The sequence below is a fragment of the Thermobia domestica genome, chromosome 13 (genome assembly GCF_964235325.1).
Source record: "Thermobia domestica chromosome 13, izTheDome1.hap1.1, whole genome shotgun sequence".
NCBI lineage: Eukaryota > Metazoa > Arthropoda > Insecta > Zygentoma > Lepismatidae > Thermobia > Thermobia domestica.
The window spans coordinates 191625505-191641208 of NC_137466.1; the positions used below are offsets into that span (position 1 = coordinate 191625505).

The 15704-nt window shown below is 35.4% G+C and overlaps 1 protein-coding gene across 2 annotated transcripts in view; it reads left to right on the forward strand.

Moving 5' to 3' along the window:
• Positions 1-183: 183 nt before the first annotated feature.
• The window catches only part of LOC145668886 (uncharacterized), a 31487-nt gene continuing 15966 nt past the window's right edge, over positions 184-15704 (forward strand). The window contains exons 1-4 of one of the 2 annotated variants that reach the window (XM_081737148.1): positions 199-339; positions 2336-2478; positions 8215-8382; positions 10047-10259. In XM_081737148.1, the coding sequence (XP_081593274.1) occupies positions 8229-8382; positions 10047-10259 (367 nt within the window). In that variant the 5' untranslated portion in view covers positions 199-339; positions 2336-2478; positions 8215-8228. Of the gene's footprint in view, positions 340-2335; positions 2479-8214; positions 8383-10046; positions 10260-15704 lie in introns of both variants that reach the window. The other variant, XM_081737147.1, reaches the window with a different exon arrangement.

Consider the following 15704-nt stretch of genomic DNA (forward strand, 5'->3'; position numbering starts at 1 on the left):
TTTTATGTTGCATCATTAATACAGAAAGTTATATACATTTTTAGCTATTTTATGAATATCTGAACTTCTAAAATTAATGAATGGTGGCTAGATATTCTCAATCTCCACACTAGGTGACCAATATAAGTATTCTACAAATAAAATAAAAAGAAATGTTAGCTAAAATTACCATACGTATCTCTTTTCTTGTTTGCAGTGTTCAGTATTATTTTCTTTTTTAGTTTGGCAACATTGAAGAAGTTTGTGTGTATGGCGGGTATATATTTTATATTTTGTTTTAATATTTCTTTTCAGCGTGCTTCATTTATATTTGATGTAATACTGCATATAATTTAAATGGTAAGTGAATGTTAGATGTTGTATGTTTTAAATTGCTTCTTACAAATTAATATCTAAGGACACATTTAATATCTACGCGGAAAATTACTCAAACTGTTAAGTTCTAGTATTATTTTTACCATTTTTTTTTTTTTTTTTTTTTTTTTTTTTTTTTTTTTTTACAAAGTTAGGGTAGATTTTATACGCACATGTTTCTTTATACATAATTGATTTGTGTAGCTGTTTCATCAGAAAGCGCACCGTCTGAGTTCCAGAAGAAGCTGGACGCTCATACTTTTAGGGATTATTCATTGAGTATCTACGAACTTAGAAAGGGGGTAACAAACTCACTTTCATTTACTTACCCACTGAGGGAAGTTGATTCCTGGGTTCCCAATCTCTTACGGGGAAAGATGTGTGGAAGTTGGTACTATAAGCAAGACGCGCAAGGTTTCATGATTCAGCAGCATGGCAATTTTAGATCAAGAACAGAAGCCAACGAATCCTTGCGGGGCTTCTAACCCGTTCCTACTACTACTACTTATACTATGGATGTGTATAGTAAAACTGCACGTTTTAATCCTTTTACTAGTTCTTTGTAGGTTTGAAACTGGAGGGGCAACTCTAAACTTAAGCTAGCCATTGTAATGGTAGGATAATGCAGTTGGGTCCATAGAAAGCAGGCGCGTGACAGAGGGTATGCGCGTGAGGATAGGGAAACACTTCGTTATTCTACTAGATGCCTTATGTGTGAGATAGCTTTATCGTTAATGATTATGACTTAATGGACTGCATTAACATGCGAATTGAGTTCAATACCGCTTTCTAATGAGTATTATGTAGTTCCAAGTTATAGTTTGGAGATTACGTTTTGGAACAAACATTATTACACACAGTGTTGCCAATTTAGCGACTTTGTCGCTAGAACTAACGACTTTTGGAAGTGTCTAACGACAAAAGTTTTTATTTAGCGCCTAGCGACAAATCTAGCGACATTTAGGAATTCAAATATTTTGTTCTATATTTATATTAAAGTTTCCAAAATTTTGCAGTTTGTAATACTAATAATTACTTTTACATACTCGGTTGCACTACTGCTGTGAGCGACTTACTTCGTTGGATTCATCGCTGCTATGACGATTATGCCTTTCTTCACTGCGTTTCGGAAATCCGGGAATTTCCCGTATCTAACTAGTTGCGTAATAGCTGGTAACCTCTTGCATTGCACAGTGCGTACAGTGATAGTGACGCTGGAGAACATTGTGCTTTTCTAGTTCAGTGTAGTGCGTGCGATTTATATATTAATTTAACTGCTGTTGTTCTTAATATAAATTATACAGAAATTTCGTGGGGTGAGTTCGGTGAAGTGTTCCAATACGAAAGCAACATGAATTCCCTAATCCCCCCCCAAAAAGATAATCATACTCTATAAGAGGGAAAGGGAAAAAGTGATCCAAAATTTTAAATATTTGCAAACTCCAATTTATTTTGTTTTCTATATTTATTAATTTTGTATTCTTCAAAGCGCATAGTGCAGTGGTTTTGTCAAGATGATCACTTTTTTAAAAGTATAAATACTCGAGTCTTCTGTACATAAAAATATTTAAATTATTTTAATTTCTTTGTAAAATTATATAGCGACTTTTTTAGCGACTTGGCAGGAGGCGTTTAGCGACTTCTAGCGACTTTAGAATACTAAACTAGCGACATTTCACACTGTTGAGTTGGCAACAGTGATTACACATGTCACAAATAAGATTCCCATATATTTCGATTACTTACACATCCCTTTTTTGAAGTAATATTACATATTTTTTCCGTAAATGTTACAAATCTATGGCTGCGTTAACTGGGACATTACCCATGATTTTGCTAGGATGAGCTGTGTAGTTAATATAATACAAGACAAAACTGACTTTCTGTCAGGAAAAGTGTCAAGGTTATCATAAGTTCTTTATATGGCAATTTAATCAATCGTAAAGCAGTAAGAATATTGTGCACTTCTGTTCCCTTTTAGGTTCCTGTGGATTTACTGTGGTACCCTTATATCTTGAAAAGTTATAGCCAGGTCTGGGATCGTGGTCTGGACGCCAAATAATTACAGTCGTAACCAGTACCATAGAGGGGCAGTGCCTCCAGTAGAGTACCGTTGAACCACAGGTAATGCTTTTTCAATTGTCAGAAGTAAAAAGCTTCGACCCCCTTACCAAAGTATCCTAGTTATGCAAATAGAGATAGTGTGGTGAGGAACAGCCTACGGACGCAATCCTGTGCGTACCCATCATATTCGCCGTACCCTCAGGAGGGTTACATACAATTCGTGCTTTTTAGTGGACACCTAACACGTCTTGGTTGGTGTTTTCCACTGTCGCTTTATGGCATGCTGTATTTATGATGGGAAGGTTCTAGAACATAGGTTCCCCATATAGGTTATTGTGCTGCCAAAATGTCTTGAGCCGTGGCAAAAATGCGAACTATAGCTCACACACCCACGCGTTGAGCCAATAAGGGTTCAGCTGTTGCTAAGCGAGAGAAAGCGAGTGGAATTCCTTCAGCCAATAACAGCGCTTGCAACGGAAGACTAGGGATCAAGTTAATGTGGTACATCTATAGTAGCTAGCCTGGTTCCTTTCTGTACCAAACTTTAATATTTAATTCACACACTATTGCCGAACGAGCGTCAGCGAGTGAGGGCGGTTTAGAGCACCGCAGAGCATTGTTTTCTGTCTTTATTACAGCTCAATGGGAAGGGGGACCTATGTTTCTAGAACCTTGCCCCAGTGGTATGATCGCCAAGAGACATCATCCCTCATACATGACAGGCTAACATGTCCATAACTTCCAAATTCTAGTCCTGAAAATGTAGTACTTACCAAGTTATCCATAATAACATTCACAGGGAGACGTTTCAGAGGTGATTTTCTGCATTAAATTGAGTCTTAGTGACTTAAAAATTCTTGTTCTGTTCGCATCTTTAAGTATTTGTACTACGTCAGCCTTTCCCAGCATGGTGTCCGCGGATCCCCAAGGGTCGGCAAGACGATCTCGGAGGGTTCGCAAGCCAGTCTGAGAAAGGCACATACAGTTGTGAGAAATACGCCATTTTAAGTTAAGTGATCGAATTATAATAATAAGTCTTGCCTGAGAAGTCATATGCGATCTACGAGAAGTTGCATATAGAGAAGGTTGCAATCTTTTTTCAGCCAAATAGCGTGTAGAGACTGATGTACATATTTGTAAAATATCTTCAAAGGAAAATCTTTGACACAATAGATGACTCGAAAAGTAAAGAGGATATGAGAAATTCTTGTTCGGTATTCTTTCATTTGTCAAAAACCCTTAACTAAGCTATTTTCTGTGGTCCAAACGTTTCGTTTACGCGTTGGATTTATTTATTTATTTATATATTTTCAAGATCTTAGTCAAGGTGTCCTGCCCTAGAAAGAAAAACAAAAACATACCCATATATATATACGTCTATACACTAATATGGGGAAGAAATATAAATACTATACTAACGGTGTATATTGTAAGGAGTCGGGGCCGCAGTGTGGAAAAGGTTGGAAAAGGCTGTACTAGGTAAGTGAAGACATGGTAACATGCAGAGGAGAGGCTGTTTCAAGTGGTCATAGACCTTACTGATGAAGTGATCTATCTATAATTAAAAAGGAAAAAGTAAAATGTTACCGGTACCTCCTGAATTGCTACCGGAGTAGCCTACTGGATAGTTTAGATTTCATAAAACTTAAAACTCTCTTAGGATTGCTTGTTACTTTCGCGTATATTTGATTCAATTCCTCATAGTAGACGCGTATGTTAAACCTGAAGTGTTATGCGTCGCGCTTACGTTACGCACTTTGGAGCATCTCACGGGTGGAGAATGTGGGGAAGCTAAGCAAATCTGAATAACAAGTCTTCTGGCTAGGATAGATGAATCTATTGACAAACGCAGATGCAATCCTTCACTTGCAGATTGGGTGTACAGCTCTATCTCGCGAAAAATAAAGACCTTACGGAATTTACGTAGGTAAATTATAGCCCCGAATCGTATCTTCAGGGCATCTACAGAGCAACGTTAGATGAAATCAAGTCAGGAGCGTGCGATGTTCAAGTTTATAAAGGAGAGAGGAAATTCTTATATTAGAAGAAGAGATAATGATGGCGCACGAATAACCAGGGCTCGGACTTTATTATTATTATTATTATTATCTAAGTGGCAGTTCTGAAAATTAGGCGCTACAATAATGCAGATCAAATTTGATATGTAGGCCTACATGTTTTGTTATTAAACTATGGGTACTGGTGTAAAAACACCAACTTTCGTTAATATGCAGGCTATTCCTCAAAGATAACAGCAATTGAACGTAGTATAAGTGAAGTTTTACAAGTCAGCAGTGTGTATTTTAGGTCGATGTCTAGTGTAAGCACTGAAATACCAATTGTCCATTTTTGTGGATGAATCAAAATCCTCGAACGATGAGACGTTCATATTAAAGTTCAAGTTATATTGAACAGTTTAAATTTTATAAGAAATTTATTACAATTTGTTTTTAATCCTTCCAGGCACATAAAAATCAGAATTGCTAGCAAGTAAAAACAGGGAATATTAACGACAAGCAAACCTAGGCGCGAGACTTATTTTCAGTAGCCGTGGTAGCCTGGGGTCCCGGGAGTTTTCAAGCTCAGCGAATAACCCGCCGTTTTTTATTTTGACTATTCTAGATAGCTATTTGAATCACGGTTTGCCCAAGTGGGCCTAGTCCGAAAAAAACCGGTGGGTTTCTTCGGGTTGAACCCACCTGGATTTTTGAGCTGTTTTTAAGTATATTATTGGTACAACTAAAGTGATCACATTGAAAGTGATTTTTTTTTAAATCAGATTTTGAACTTTCCTTGGGCGAATTAGATGCTTTCATGTTAAGATATACAACAACATTCAATATATGACCTTTATAAAGTTCTGAATGCACTGAATGAATTAAAAAAAAAAGAAAAGAAAAAAACTTCGGTTGAGATAATTATAGAACAAATTAATGTATGGATTATGCTTATAGCCTTTTTTAAGTCAAATACGCAATGTTATATTTTAGAAAATACTTTCCATGAATAGTGTGCCCGCCGACGTTATCCCTCATACGTTTGACGGGTTTAAGGCCATAGGTGCCGGTATTGCCAGTAAATATCTAGTGCATTAGTAAAACTATCAGTATTTTTTTATTACCTTTGATGGTAACAAATATTCTTCAGTAAAATTTTGTTTTCCAATAACATCATTTAATTAAATTATTTGTTGCTACTCTTCAAATAAGCATTGTGTAGAATCAACACCAGCAACAGCGTAAAAATTCTTGTCAAATTTAAAAAACTTAATGCTCGGAGTTCCGAAGACTACCTAACGCTTACTATTTCAAATGCTGAATTCTAACTTCTGTAGGTACTAGTGAAAGTTTCGATGTATGGTAAAGAAAGCTGCATAAAAAAATAAAAATAAAATAAAATACGCCGGGAAAAAAGTGCTTGGGAAATTCCCACAATTGAACGCACAAAGTATCGGGAGTGAACTTCAACAATAAAACCGTTTATTTTACGCTGGAAAAGATTTATGTCTTATAAGGCATTTTGAAACATTTATTTTATAAAACATGAATTGAATCTTTGTTTTAAATTAATGTATTTGATGTTCGTTCATATAGTTGTACCACACGAGTGTAGGACAAAATCCAAGCTAAATTCTGGTAAGGCGGATAAAATCCAAGGAGCAGTATCATGTGCGTAGCTGTGATATGTGCCTGTGAACACTCTAATTAAATTGTATATTTGTTTCTTTCTTCAATTGTTATGCATTCTAAAGTTTTATCTGTAATTCTTCAATTTATTGAAATAATATTTCATTTACGTTTAAAGAACTGAAAATCCAATAAAATATGTAAGATTGACACAGTAAGAGTGCAGATGAGCTTTAATTACTCATAAAATAGTCTGGTCACTGCTAGGACATGCCCAGGTAAATCCAATTTAGGGTGATCAGAAATATTTTGACTAAAAAGAGTATACTCACATAAATTAACCAGAAAATGAAAGCACTGGCTTGCTATATCAGAGATAACAAATAACAGCAAAGCAGCCCAGTCTTAAAAAGAGTACACTACTTACTTAATTCTATTATATTTATTGAGAATTAAAGTAAAAATAAAATTAAAAAGATATAATTTAGATGAAAAAATACTTCTCTACCCTCAAAGTATTTACTTCAGTTACACTTGTTAAAATAACCAATAATATATACATTTTCATTTAGTTTGTCTAGACACATTTTCACATTTCGATTTTCTAGATAACACTTTTACATTATTTAATTGACACACATTATGACATTATTAAAAATACACACTACATATTTCACATTTTGATCATTTCTGACGAAAATTTGATTAGTATATCATAATTATTTGTTTCAAAATATACATAAAACACTACCAACAAACAAATCAAGACTTCTGTATGCCATCTCATAAGAATGGAATTAAAATACTCCAATGATTGGTCTCAAAATAATATGCTGAGTGTCTTAAATGTATTATACTGTATATAATAAAATTGAGAAGAAAATACATATTTTTATAATGCATTTGTACACATAATATTTTTGCATACTTTCATGTGGATGTGATAAGTAATTAAAGCTCATCTGCACTCTTACTGTGACAATCATACAGGTTTTATTAGATTTTCAGTTCTTTAAAAGTAAATGAAATATTATTTCAATAAATTGAAGAATTACAGATAAAACTTTAGAATGCATAACAATTGAAGAAAGAAACAAACACACAATTTAATTAGGGTGTTCACAGGCACATATCACAGCTGTGAACATGATACTGTTCCTTGGATTTTATCCGCCTTGTCAGAATTTAGCTTGGATTTTGTCCGCGCCCCGTACCACACATACTACAGTGTACGATTTTCGGTCTTGTAAGTTTAAATTTTCAGGGTGTAAGCACGAGACACTTTAAATTTCCTGTATAGATTTTGGCGGCATACCGACGTAAAATTTCAAAATGGTGTTTTTTTTTTTGTTTTTTTTTTTTCTCGGGTATCCACGCTATAAAGCGCGATTTTCGGTCCTTTAAGTTGAAATTTTGAGGGTAGAAGCACGAGAGATTCTAAATTTTCTGTATAGATTTTCTCGGCGATCCAATATAAAATTTCAAAATTGCGGCCATGTTTTTCAAAACAGTAGTGAATAGAAAGTTGTTGCAAGTTGTGATAATGATAATCTTGAAAAATCACATTTTAACACTTTTACTCCGAAGGCATAGAAATATTTCGAAAAAAAAAAAAAAAACAATTAAACCTGAAAATACCCGAAAAAACCATATGGGCCCAGGTGGGTTGGGCTTTTTAAATAAACCCGGTTTTTTCAAATCCTGGTTTGAATACGAGAAATGATAATACTCGTATATACATATATATGAGACTCGTTAGATGTGTTCTCGTAAACAGAGAACTGCAATAGAAGTGCATTTGCTGTTCCATTATAGAATTGCACATTTTTGCATGACATTTTCTGGCGTTGGCATATCAGCAAAGAGCAACATACAAGATTTGGCTAAATAGTGGCCTAAAGAAAATCATGTTAATCGCTCATATGTAAAACCTGATGATAAACTCCATTGTAGGTTTAGGCTATAGGTAGGTTATAAAAAGAAGACAAGTGCCAAGTACAAAGATATTTCTGAATATGGTTACGAGATTTCAGTCTGCGTAACATCTTAGAAATTCAAATTATAAGACATCTTGAATTTCTGCTCATGATTTTGAATACGTGTAACAGATATAATTGTATTTTTGTATGAAACTGTCCATTTTATTAATTTCTTTTAACTTTAATTTCAGAGGTGCTTATCAGAATGGAGCAACATAATTTGTTTATTGGAATTACAAATGGAGAAGAAGAACTTGAAAAGATATCGAAACGATTTGACAAAATATTGAAGTGTGTTCGTACGAAAATAGGCAATAAACTTCTTAGTTTGGAAGATAAGGAAGTCGAGGGATTAGTACGTAAGTAAACCTAAAGAAATTTTGTGTTATTACTACGATGTTAGTATTTTGAATCAGAGCTCATAAGAAATATAATTTTGTTCATATTATTGTATTATGTTTCATAGCTTTACATGAAACGATATACATTAATGGAAACTCATTTAAGAGCACCCCGTATAGAACGAAACTCTTACTTCAGAATGTATGTCTGTAGAGGGCATGCAGCTAGTTTGAAGATCGTCGAACAAAATGACGAGTTGGCGTGGGAGACCTGGGTTCGATTCCCAGCAGGAGCTCATGTGGTTCAGATTTCACGTTAATCAGTAGGTCCATGTCTCGTATAGCTTCGGTGCTGAATCAAAATCCAATCCAAAACTACGAGTGTAGTTGAGTGTATGGATCACAACGATCGCTTCTTGTGCAAATATTCGATCATGGTCTTTTAGTGAGGCTACGATAGCCCGCATGGTCTTTAGAACAATTTCCACTTGCGTAGGTTATGACATATCAGTGGATCATCAGTGAAATACACGTAAGGAAGCAGTGGGTTTCCACAGCAGACATGATTTCCTCTAGTAAGTCTTATTCGGACCGACCTAAATTACAGGAGACCCGACTGTCAGTGCAGTATGAGCCGATATGAGCGCACGTACAATAAATAATCGATTGTTGGAGGCAAGTCTTATGTTCTTACGTCACTCTCGCACTATTACCTCTGACATCTTATCTCCGAGAATGTCTTCGTGGTACCAGAAGAGACTGCAGTGGCGAGACAAATGGGCGTTGGGGTGTTTCTGTTTCAAACATAGTGAATGTTGTGGGCGTATTCGTAGATCTCCGGGTGAGTGGGTTGACGTTTACCATACAGGACTCATTATTCTGTTGTCGGGTGCCAAGGCATTAAGTTATGCATCTGGTTTGCCGTTGGTCTTAATTCAAAAAGAGGAGGAGAGGTTATTACTAGAGCGGTACACATTTTGCCGTCGTTAATGTCGTTGACGTCTGCGGCAAGGCAATATTTCTGCTTTACTCGACATACACCAATCCTGGCCTGCTTTGCCTCAGGACTTAAATCCTTTTGAGCAGGTGTGGTACGTGATAGGACGCCCGTGACCGTCTTCCGGACTACTGTTGCGACTATCATTATCAAACATGGGATGTCATGTCCCAAACAAACATTATCTGTGTGGCCGTTCGGAGTGATTATATATGCTATTAAGATGAGTTCTGTATGTTTTGAATGCTGTGCATAATGTTCGAAATATCCTACGGGGCATGTTGGGATCACACTTTTTTTTTTCTTGTGTATCAACTTCGGGTCAGACCCGCGGATCACCGTGGGTGCTGTTAAATGTTACCACCAGTTTATAAATTAAGGTTAACGAACGAACATCAAGAAATTCCATCCATTTCTTCAAAGGTATTCTTAATTTGTATGCTTACTTAACTTGTCTTCTGCTCCTAGATTTCGGAATATTCTAGGTATTGATTTAATTAATATTATGATTATGCCCTTGTTTACTTTCCATAGTGTCGTTGTTGCAGTTACTAGATTGTTATATTTGATGATTTACTAAATATTATACATATGATGAAAGTTGTAAGGAAAAAGAATGAGTCCAAGTAAGATATATCGGTCACATAGCATAACTTTGTTATCTAATTTAGTTGGATAATTTCAGAGGAGAAGGCAAAATGGCTTGCAAACGTTACCCGACTGGAATCCAAGCTAACAGAGGTTCGGAGTATTCATAAGGAACTTCATGAAAAGATTCAAAAAGCAAATAATGAAGAGAGGACAAACCGCTGTGAAACCAAAAAGCTGGAAGAGAAAATACAGCGAATCCAAAAAGAACAGCAGGAACTTCAGGAGAAGAAGATAAAACTAGAGAAAGGTAAGTTTCAAATATAGTATTCATACATGTGAAATCATAATGATGGTGTCTACGGAGATTACGATCAACGTGAGTGGGAAGTATATTACAATCTTAATTACTTCTTAATTGTAATGACATTGCGTAAATAATAATTCAATAAATTTGTTTATATTGTTTTTATTATGGTTATATCGTGTATGAATTTTGAGATTTACTGTGTTTCAAAACATAAGAGCCTTGTCTCACACCACACCACTATCAAAAAGAGCAACCCAACCCTTATTAGAACGGTGATTATTAGTTGTTGCCAGATATCCTATGTTATTATAGGTAGAAAAAAGAAAAAAGGAGAGAACAAACGGAAATTTTTTTTTAGAAATTCATGTTTTATATTAGAGGTTTTATATTGTCTGCATCAACCACTAATTAAATGAGTTTTTGTGTTGTAGAGAAGCGAAACAAAAACTGCTTTATCAATTTAAACCAAAATTTTGAAAAAAAAAAAAAGCTCAAAATTTCCCAAGCAAAAAAGCGAAGCAGAAAAAACATTTTTTTTTTTTCAAAAAAGCCGCTTTTTTTTTCGAGCCCTTGCATCTCTACTTACACGTGACGGGCTAAACGGCCATAGATGCCGAAAGCCCAGAAATCTAAATTCTACACCATCAGCCTACAGGCAGCCATTTTTAATCTGTTTAATATGTATGTTATTTGGTATTTGTTTATTATTTATCATTATTCTTCTTTACTCTTAATCATATTCTATTATGATAACTTGGACCACGTTCCGCATCAATAGACCACAAATTAAAAATCTGAGCATCGAAATTACAAATACACTGAAAGGTTTTGAATATTATACGCACATCGTATAAAATACTAAGGCCGTGTCTCAAAGATACAAGTGCTGTCGAAGTACGCTTATTTCCGGAACTAACGTCACCTAGTGTGCATCAAAAGATCCAAGTTCAGAAGTCTGCGAGTGCATAGTGCGTAGTGTGCGAGGATTTAGACTACTTTCGCACACTTGTGTAATTAAGATAGTGAATTCTCGTAGTAGGAACAATGATACTGTCAAAGTTACTTATAAAATGACAGTCATTTTATGGTTTCCCCATATCGCCAATCTGCACGGTGCTTTTATCTTTAATATAACAGGAAAGCCATTCATCTGAAAAAATTGAGCATTCGTTTTTTCTTCTTTCTTTCTTCAGCACGTAGCATTCTCCTTTTGTTATCAATGTTTCGTGTTCTGGAAGAAAATGCAGATCAAAACTTAATTTGACGAAATGTGCACTCCAATTGTAAACTTCGAAGTTCATGCTCAAAGTTTGCACTTTGCACTTTCGAACACGGCCTAATTTACAAAATAACATTTTGAAGCTTTATTACACTGCGGAGGATTCCTTATTGCTGACATTTACTAATTAAACTATCCTAGACTTAAAAGAAACTGACATATGTAGACTGAAAATAAAATCCATGCTAAGTGCCGAAAATGGAAAAGTTCGGTTTAATGTGAAGATGTGGCCTATGTGCCTAGCACTGCGCAGTGAACAAGGGGCTATGTAGTGTTCACTGTAGAAGTAGTTCAAATAATCGCCAGAAGAATGTGCGTGGGTATATGTCGCACCACTTCTGAAGTAGCATCTGGGCTTTATACTCGACATTTTCAGTTTGGCACTTAGTCAGTCTACATATGTAAATATTGGTACCTAAATAAGATAAAACTTAATTTAGTGATAAGTCAGTTTGCGGTAAAGATGGCTAATAACATGAAAGCATAAATAAAAAAGCCTCTTTCGCAGAGGAACACTTCTCTCTACATCGTTTTCATATAGCCGAGAGAATGAAAGAATAACGTATAACCACTTCCCGGTTATATATACTCTTTGGTCCCAGGCTATACAAGGCAACTTAAGGAAAAATCCATTTTAATATATTTTTGTGTTTTAGAAAGAAAGAAAAAAAAACTTTCTTTATATTGGTGAACATTGATGAGAAACCACGTCCCTTCAATCGTTGTAACCAACAGAACAAAGCAGTCTTTCATTCAATTCTATTTTCATATCACTAGGTGTGACCAAGACAGACAGGCACCAGTCCACAGTCGAAACTATTGCTAATCATAGTTTATTTAAACTAAAGCACTCTTGTATGTATGGTGTTTATAAATATTTAGTGAGTTTTTGGGTATTTTCATTTAGTTAGTTAACAACATTTACATGCTTGAGAAACTGAAATCAGCAATTCTCCCACGAATCGTAATGCTCCGATAAGAGAATCAATGTTGCTGGAACTAAATATTTATACTTACAAGGGACATGTTTCGGCTCGAACGCGAGGATCAACATAAAACTTGGTAGACATATACAGGACTAAGTACTGACCACTATATGGTAAGTCATTCCCGTGTAAAACTCGTTTTCCGCCGACAGCGCCACCTATCCTTCGAAACACTAACAGTTAAATTGCACGTTATATGTGCTGAGTGAAGATCAGTCAGGTGCATCAGTTTGTGGTAGTAAGCTCGCATTAGTGTTGGGTGTGGTAGTGTGGAAAAAATGGGTAGGCTGCTGGCATTAATCCCCTTCATGTAGTTGAACTGTTAAAAGACAAACTAAGGCGCAGATTTAAGAATCAAACTTCAGTTGTAGCAGAAGATGAGTCGTTTGCGACATTTTGGTGCAATTTAATTATCAATGAGTATGAAAATGAATTAGAAATGATACACACATCTACACTCGCCAGAAATGATAAAAAATGGCACGACACAGCAAGATATCTATGATAGCAGCTCAGAACGGGAAGAAGACAGCAGTCTAGAGCAGGAACCGGGAATCGGGAAATGAAACTCCAAACAGTGAAATGTGAAATTATCAGGTTATTTGATGAAGGTCGTACTCGTTCGTGAAATAATAGCTGCTTGTTTCTAAAGATTTTCAATGAAAGTCTTCTACGTTTTGAAATCCGATAAGCCAACTTATTTTGCAGCGTGGAAAGACCAGCACTGTAAATACCAGTAATGCACTAATGTTCCATGCTTTTGCGCCTCGTCAAATAATCTAATGACTTCACACTTCATTGTTTGGAGTTTCATTTCCGCATTCCCTTTAAATGAAGCGGAGTTCGTAGACAGCGCGTGCCCATAATCCAAAATCGGTTTCCAGTTACTTAAAGAAATAATTTTCTTGTGTCGTGCCAGAAGCTTCCTGTACGGTACGAGTTGTATTTTCCTTCATGATAATCTTTGTATATACTCCGGATTTCCTCGTCCATAAACTGCGACAAAATGTCTGTTCTTTTCAGTTTTCATGATGAAGATACGTCATATTCGCTTTGACTAATGCCTTGTTCCCGCTCTGGACTGCTGATGATTTCACATTTCACTGTTTGGAGTTTCATTTCCCGGTTCCCGCTCTAGACTGCTGTCTTCTTCCCGCTCTGAACTGCTATCATAGATATCTTGCTGTGTCGTGTCATTTTTTATCATCTCTGGTGAGTGTCGATGTGGTATCATTTCTAATTCATTTTCGTACTCATTGATAATTAAATTGCACCAAAATGTCGCAAACGACTCATCTTCTGCTCCAACTGATGTTTGATTCTTAAATCTGCGCCTTAGTTTGTCTTTAAATCTGCGCCTAGTAGCAGTTCAACTACATGAAAGGGGTTAATGCCAACAGCCCGCCCCATTTTTCCACACTGACTATCACACCTAACACTAATAGGAGCTTACTACCACACACTAACGCACCTGACTGATCTTCACTCAGCACCTATAACGGGGAATTTAACTGTTAGTGTTTCGAAGGATAGGTGGCGCTGTCGGCGGAAAACAGGTTTTACACGGGAATGACATACCATACAGTGGTCAGTACTTAGTCCTGTATATGTCTACCAAGTTGTATGTTGATCCTCGCGTTCGAACCGAAACATGTCCCTTGTTAGAGCATGGTTTACTTTGTATATGTTTTATATATACAATTGCATTTGCTTATCCTGAGTATTTGAACAAACTACCATCAACCCTTGAGGATTTTCCCTGTTGAAAGAACAACGCATCAGCCACTCTGAGAAACTACGTTCTTAACGAATAGTGGGCATTTATCTTAAGAAGAAAGAACATCAACTAGTTATCCTCTCCTGTTGAATATTGTATACGCCGAAAACTCCATACTAAAACGGATTTAATGCTATATTATAGATCATCAAGAATCCACATCTACAATAACCTCTTCGCTAGGAAGTAATTCGTTGGAGCTGCTTTTCCTCTTTTTCCCCTCTTCAGATAGTGCAGTTAGTGTGGAAAAGTGTAACGATGAAAATGTGAAAGTTTATAACTGAACCACGATCGAAAGGGCTTTTCATAGAAATTCTTTAAATATTTTTAATTATTATTTGAAGTTATATTCTCTTTAAATTTTGTGATTTTTTTAAAACCAAATTACCAATAAATCTTTGTTATCCAGGCAAAGTATAATATATATTATACTTTATTATATATTATACTTTACCTGGATAACAAAGATTTATTGGTAATTTGGTTTTAAAATATCCACAAAATTTCAAGAGATTATAACTTCAAATAATAATTAAAAATATTTAACGAATTTCTATGAATAGCCCTTTCGATCGTGGTGTGTCAGGAATCCCCTCCCAAACGTTGTAGGTGGTTTTAAAACACCCTATATATATATATATATATATATATATATATATATATATATGATTGAAGATGTCTTCTAGTGATATTGAATTGCATGCCTACATTTTTAACATTCCGAACCACGGGTGAACTACTGCGGAATGGTAGCTATAATTTTCTTCGAGGAAAAGCGGTCACAAACCACACATCTTAATTACTTCAAAATTAACTGGTATTTTAATTCGGCAAATGAATCCAGGTATCCTGTCTTGTTTTGTGAGATGTACCGATTATCTTGCGTTATTTGTCATTGATATCACTTCAAGGAAGATTAAGTTTATAAACGCAAACAGAAGTTACTATCGTCAGTTATACAGGGTGGCCCAAAAGTGGGTATACAGTTCCGTACTGACTGGCTCATGACATTTTTTTTTATTTTCTTATTGTTATCAATTCAGGTAGCGACTTAGTTTCTTTATTATTTGTTCTTAATCTCTCTTCACTCATACCTTAAGGTTGGAACAGATAGAAGCAAATAAACTAATTATCTTAATAAACTAAAATGTCATACTTTGTAGGACTGTATATCTACTTTTGGGCTATCCTGTATTAAATCTAAGTAATACCATCGTAGGTTTACGTTATTATGTTGCTGTTGTTTTAATGTTTTGAGAAGATATGATTGGTAACATAATAAGTAAATGAAATGAAATAATAATAAATGAAGTAATTAGAATGTTAATTAGTTATTACATAAATTGAGATGTTATTTTAATTATAAAATATAATAAGTAAATTTGCGTATGTGCCACATAACA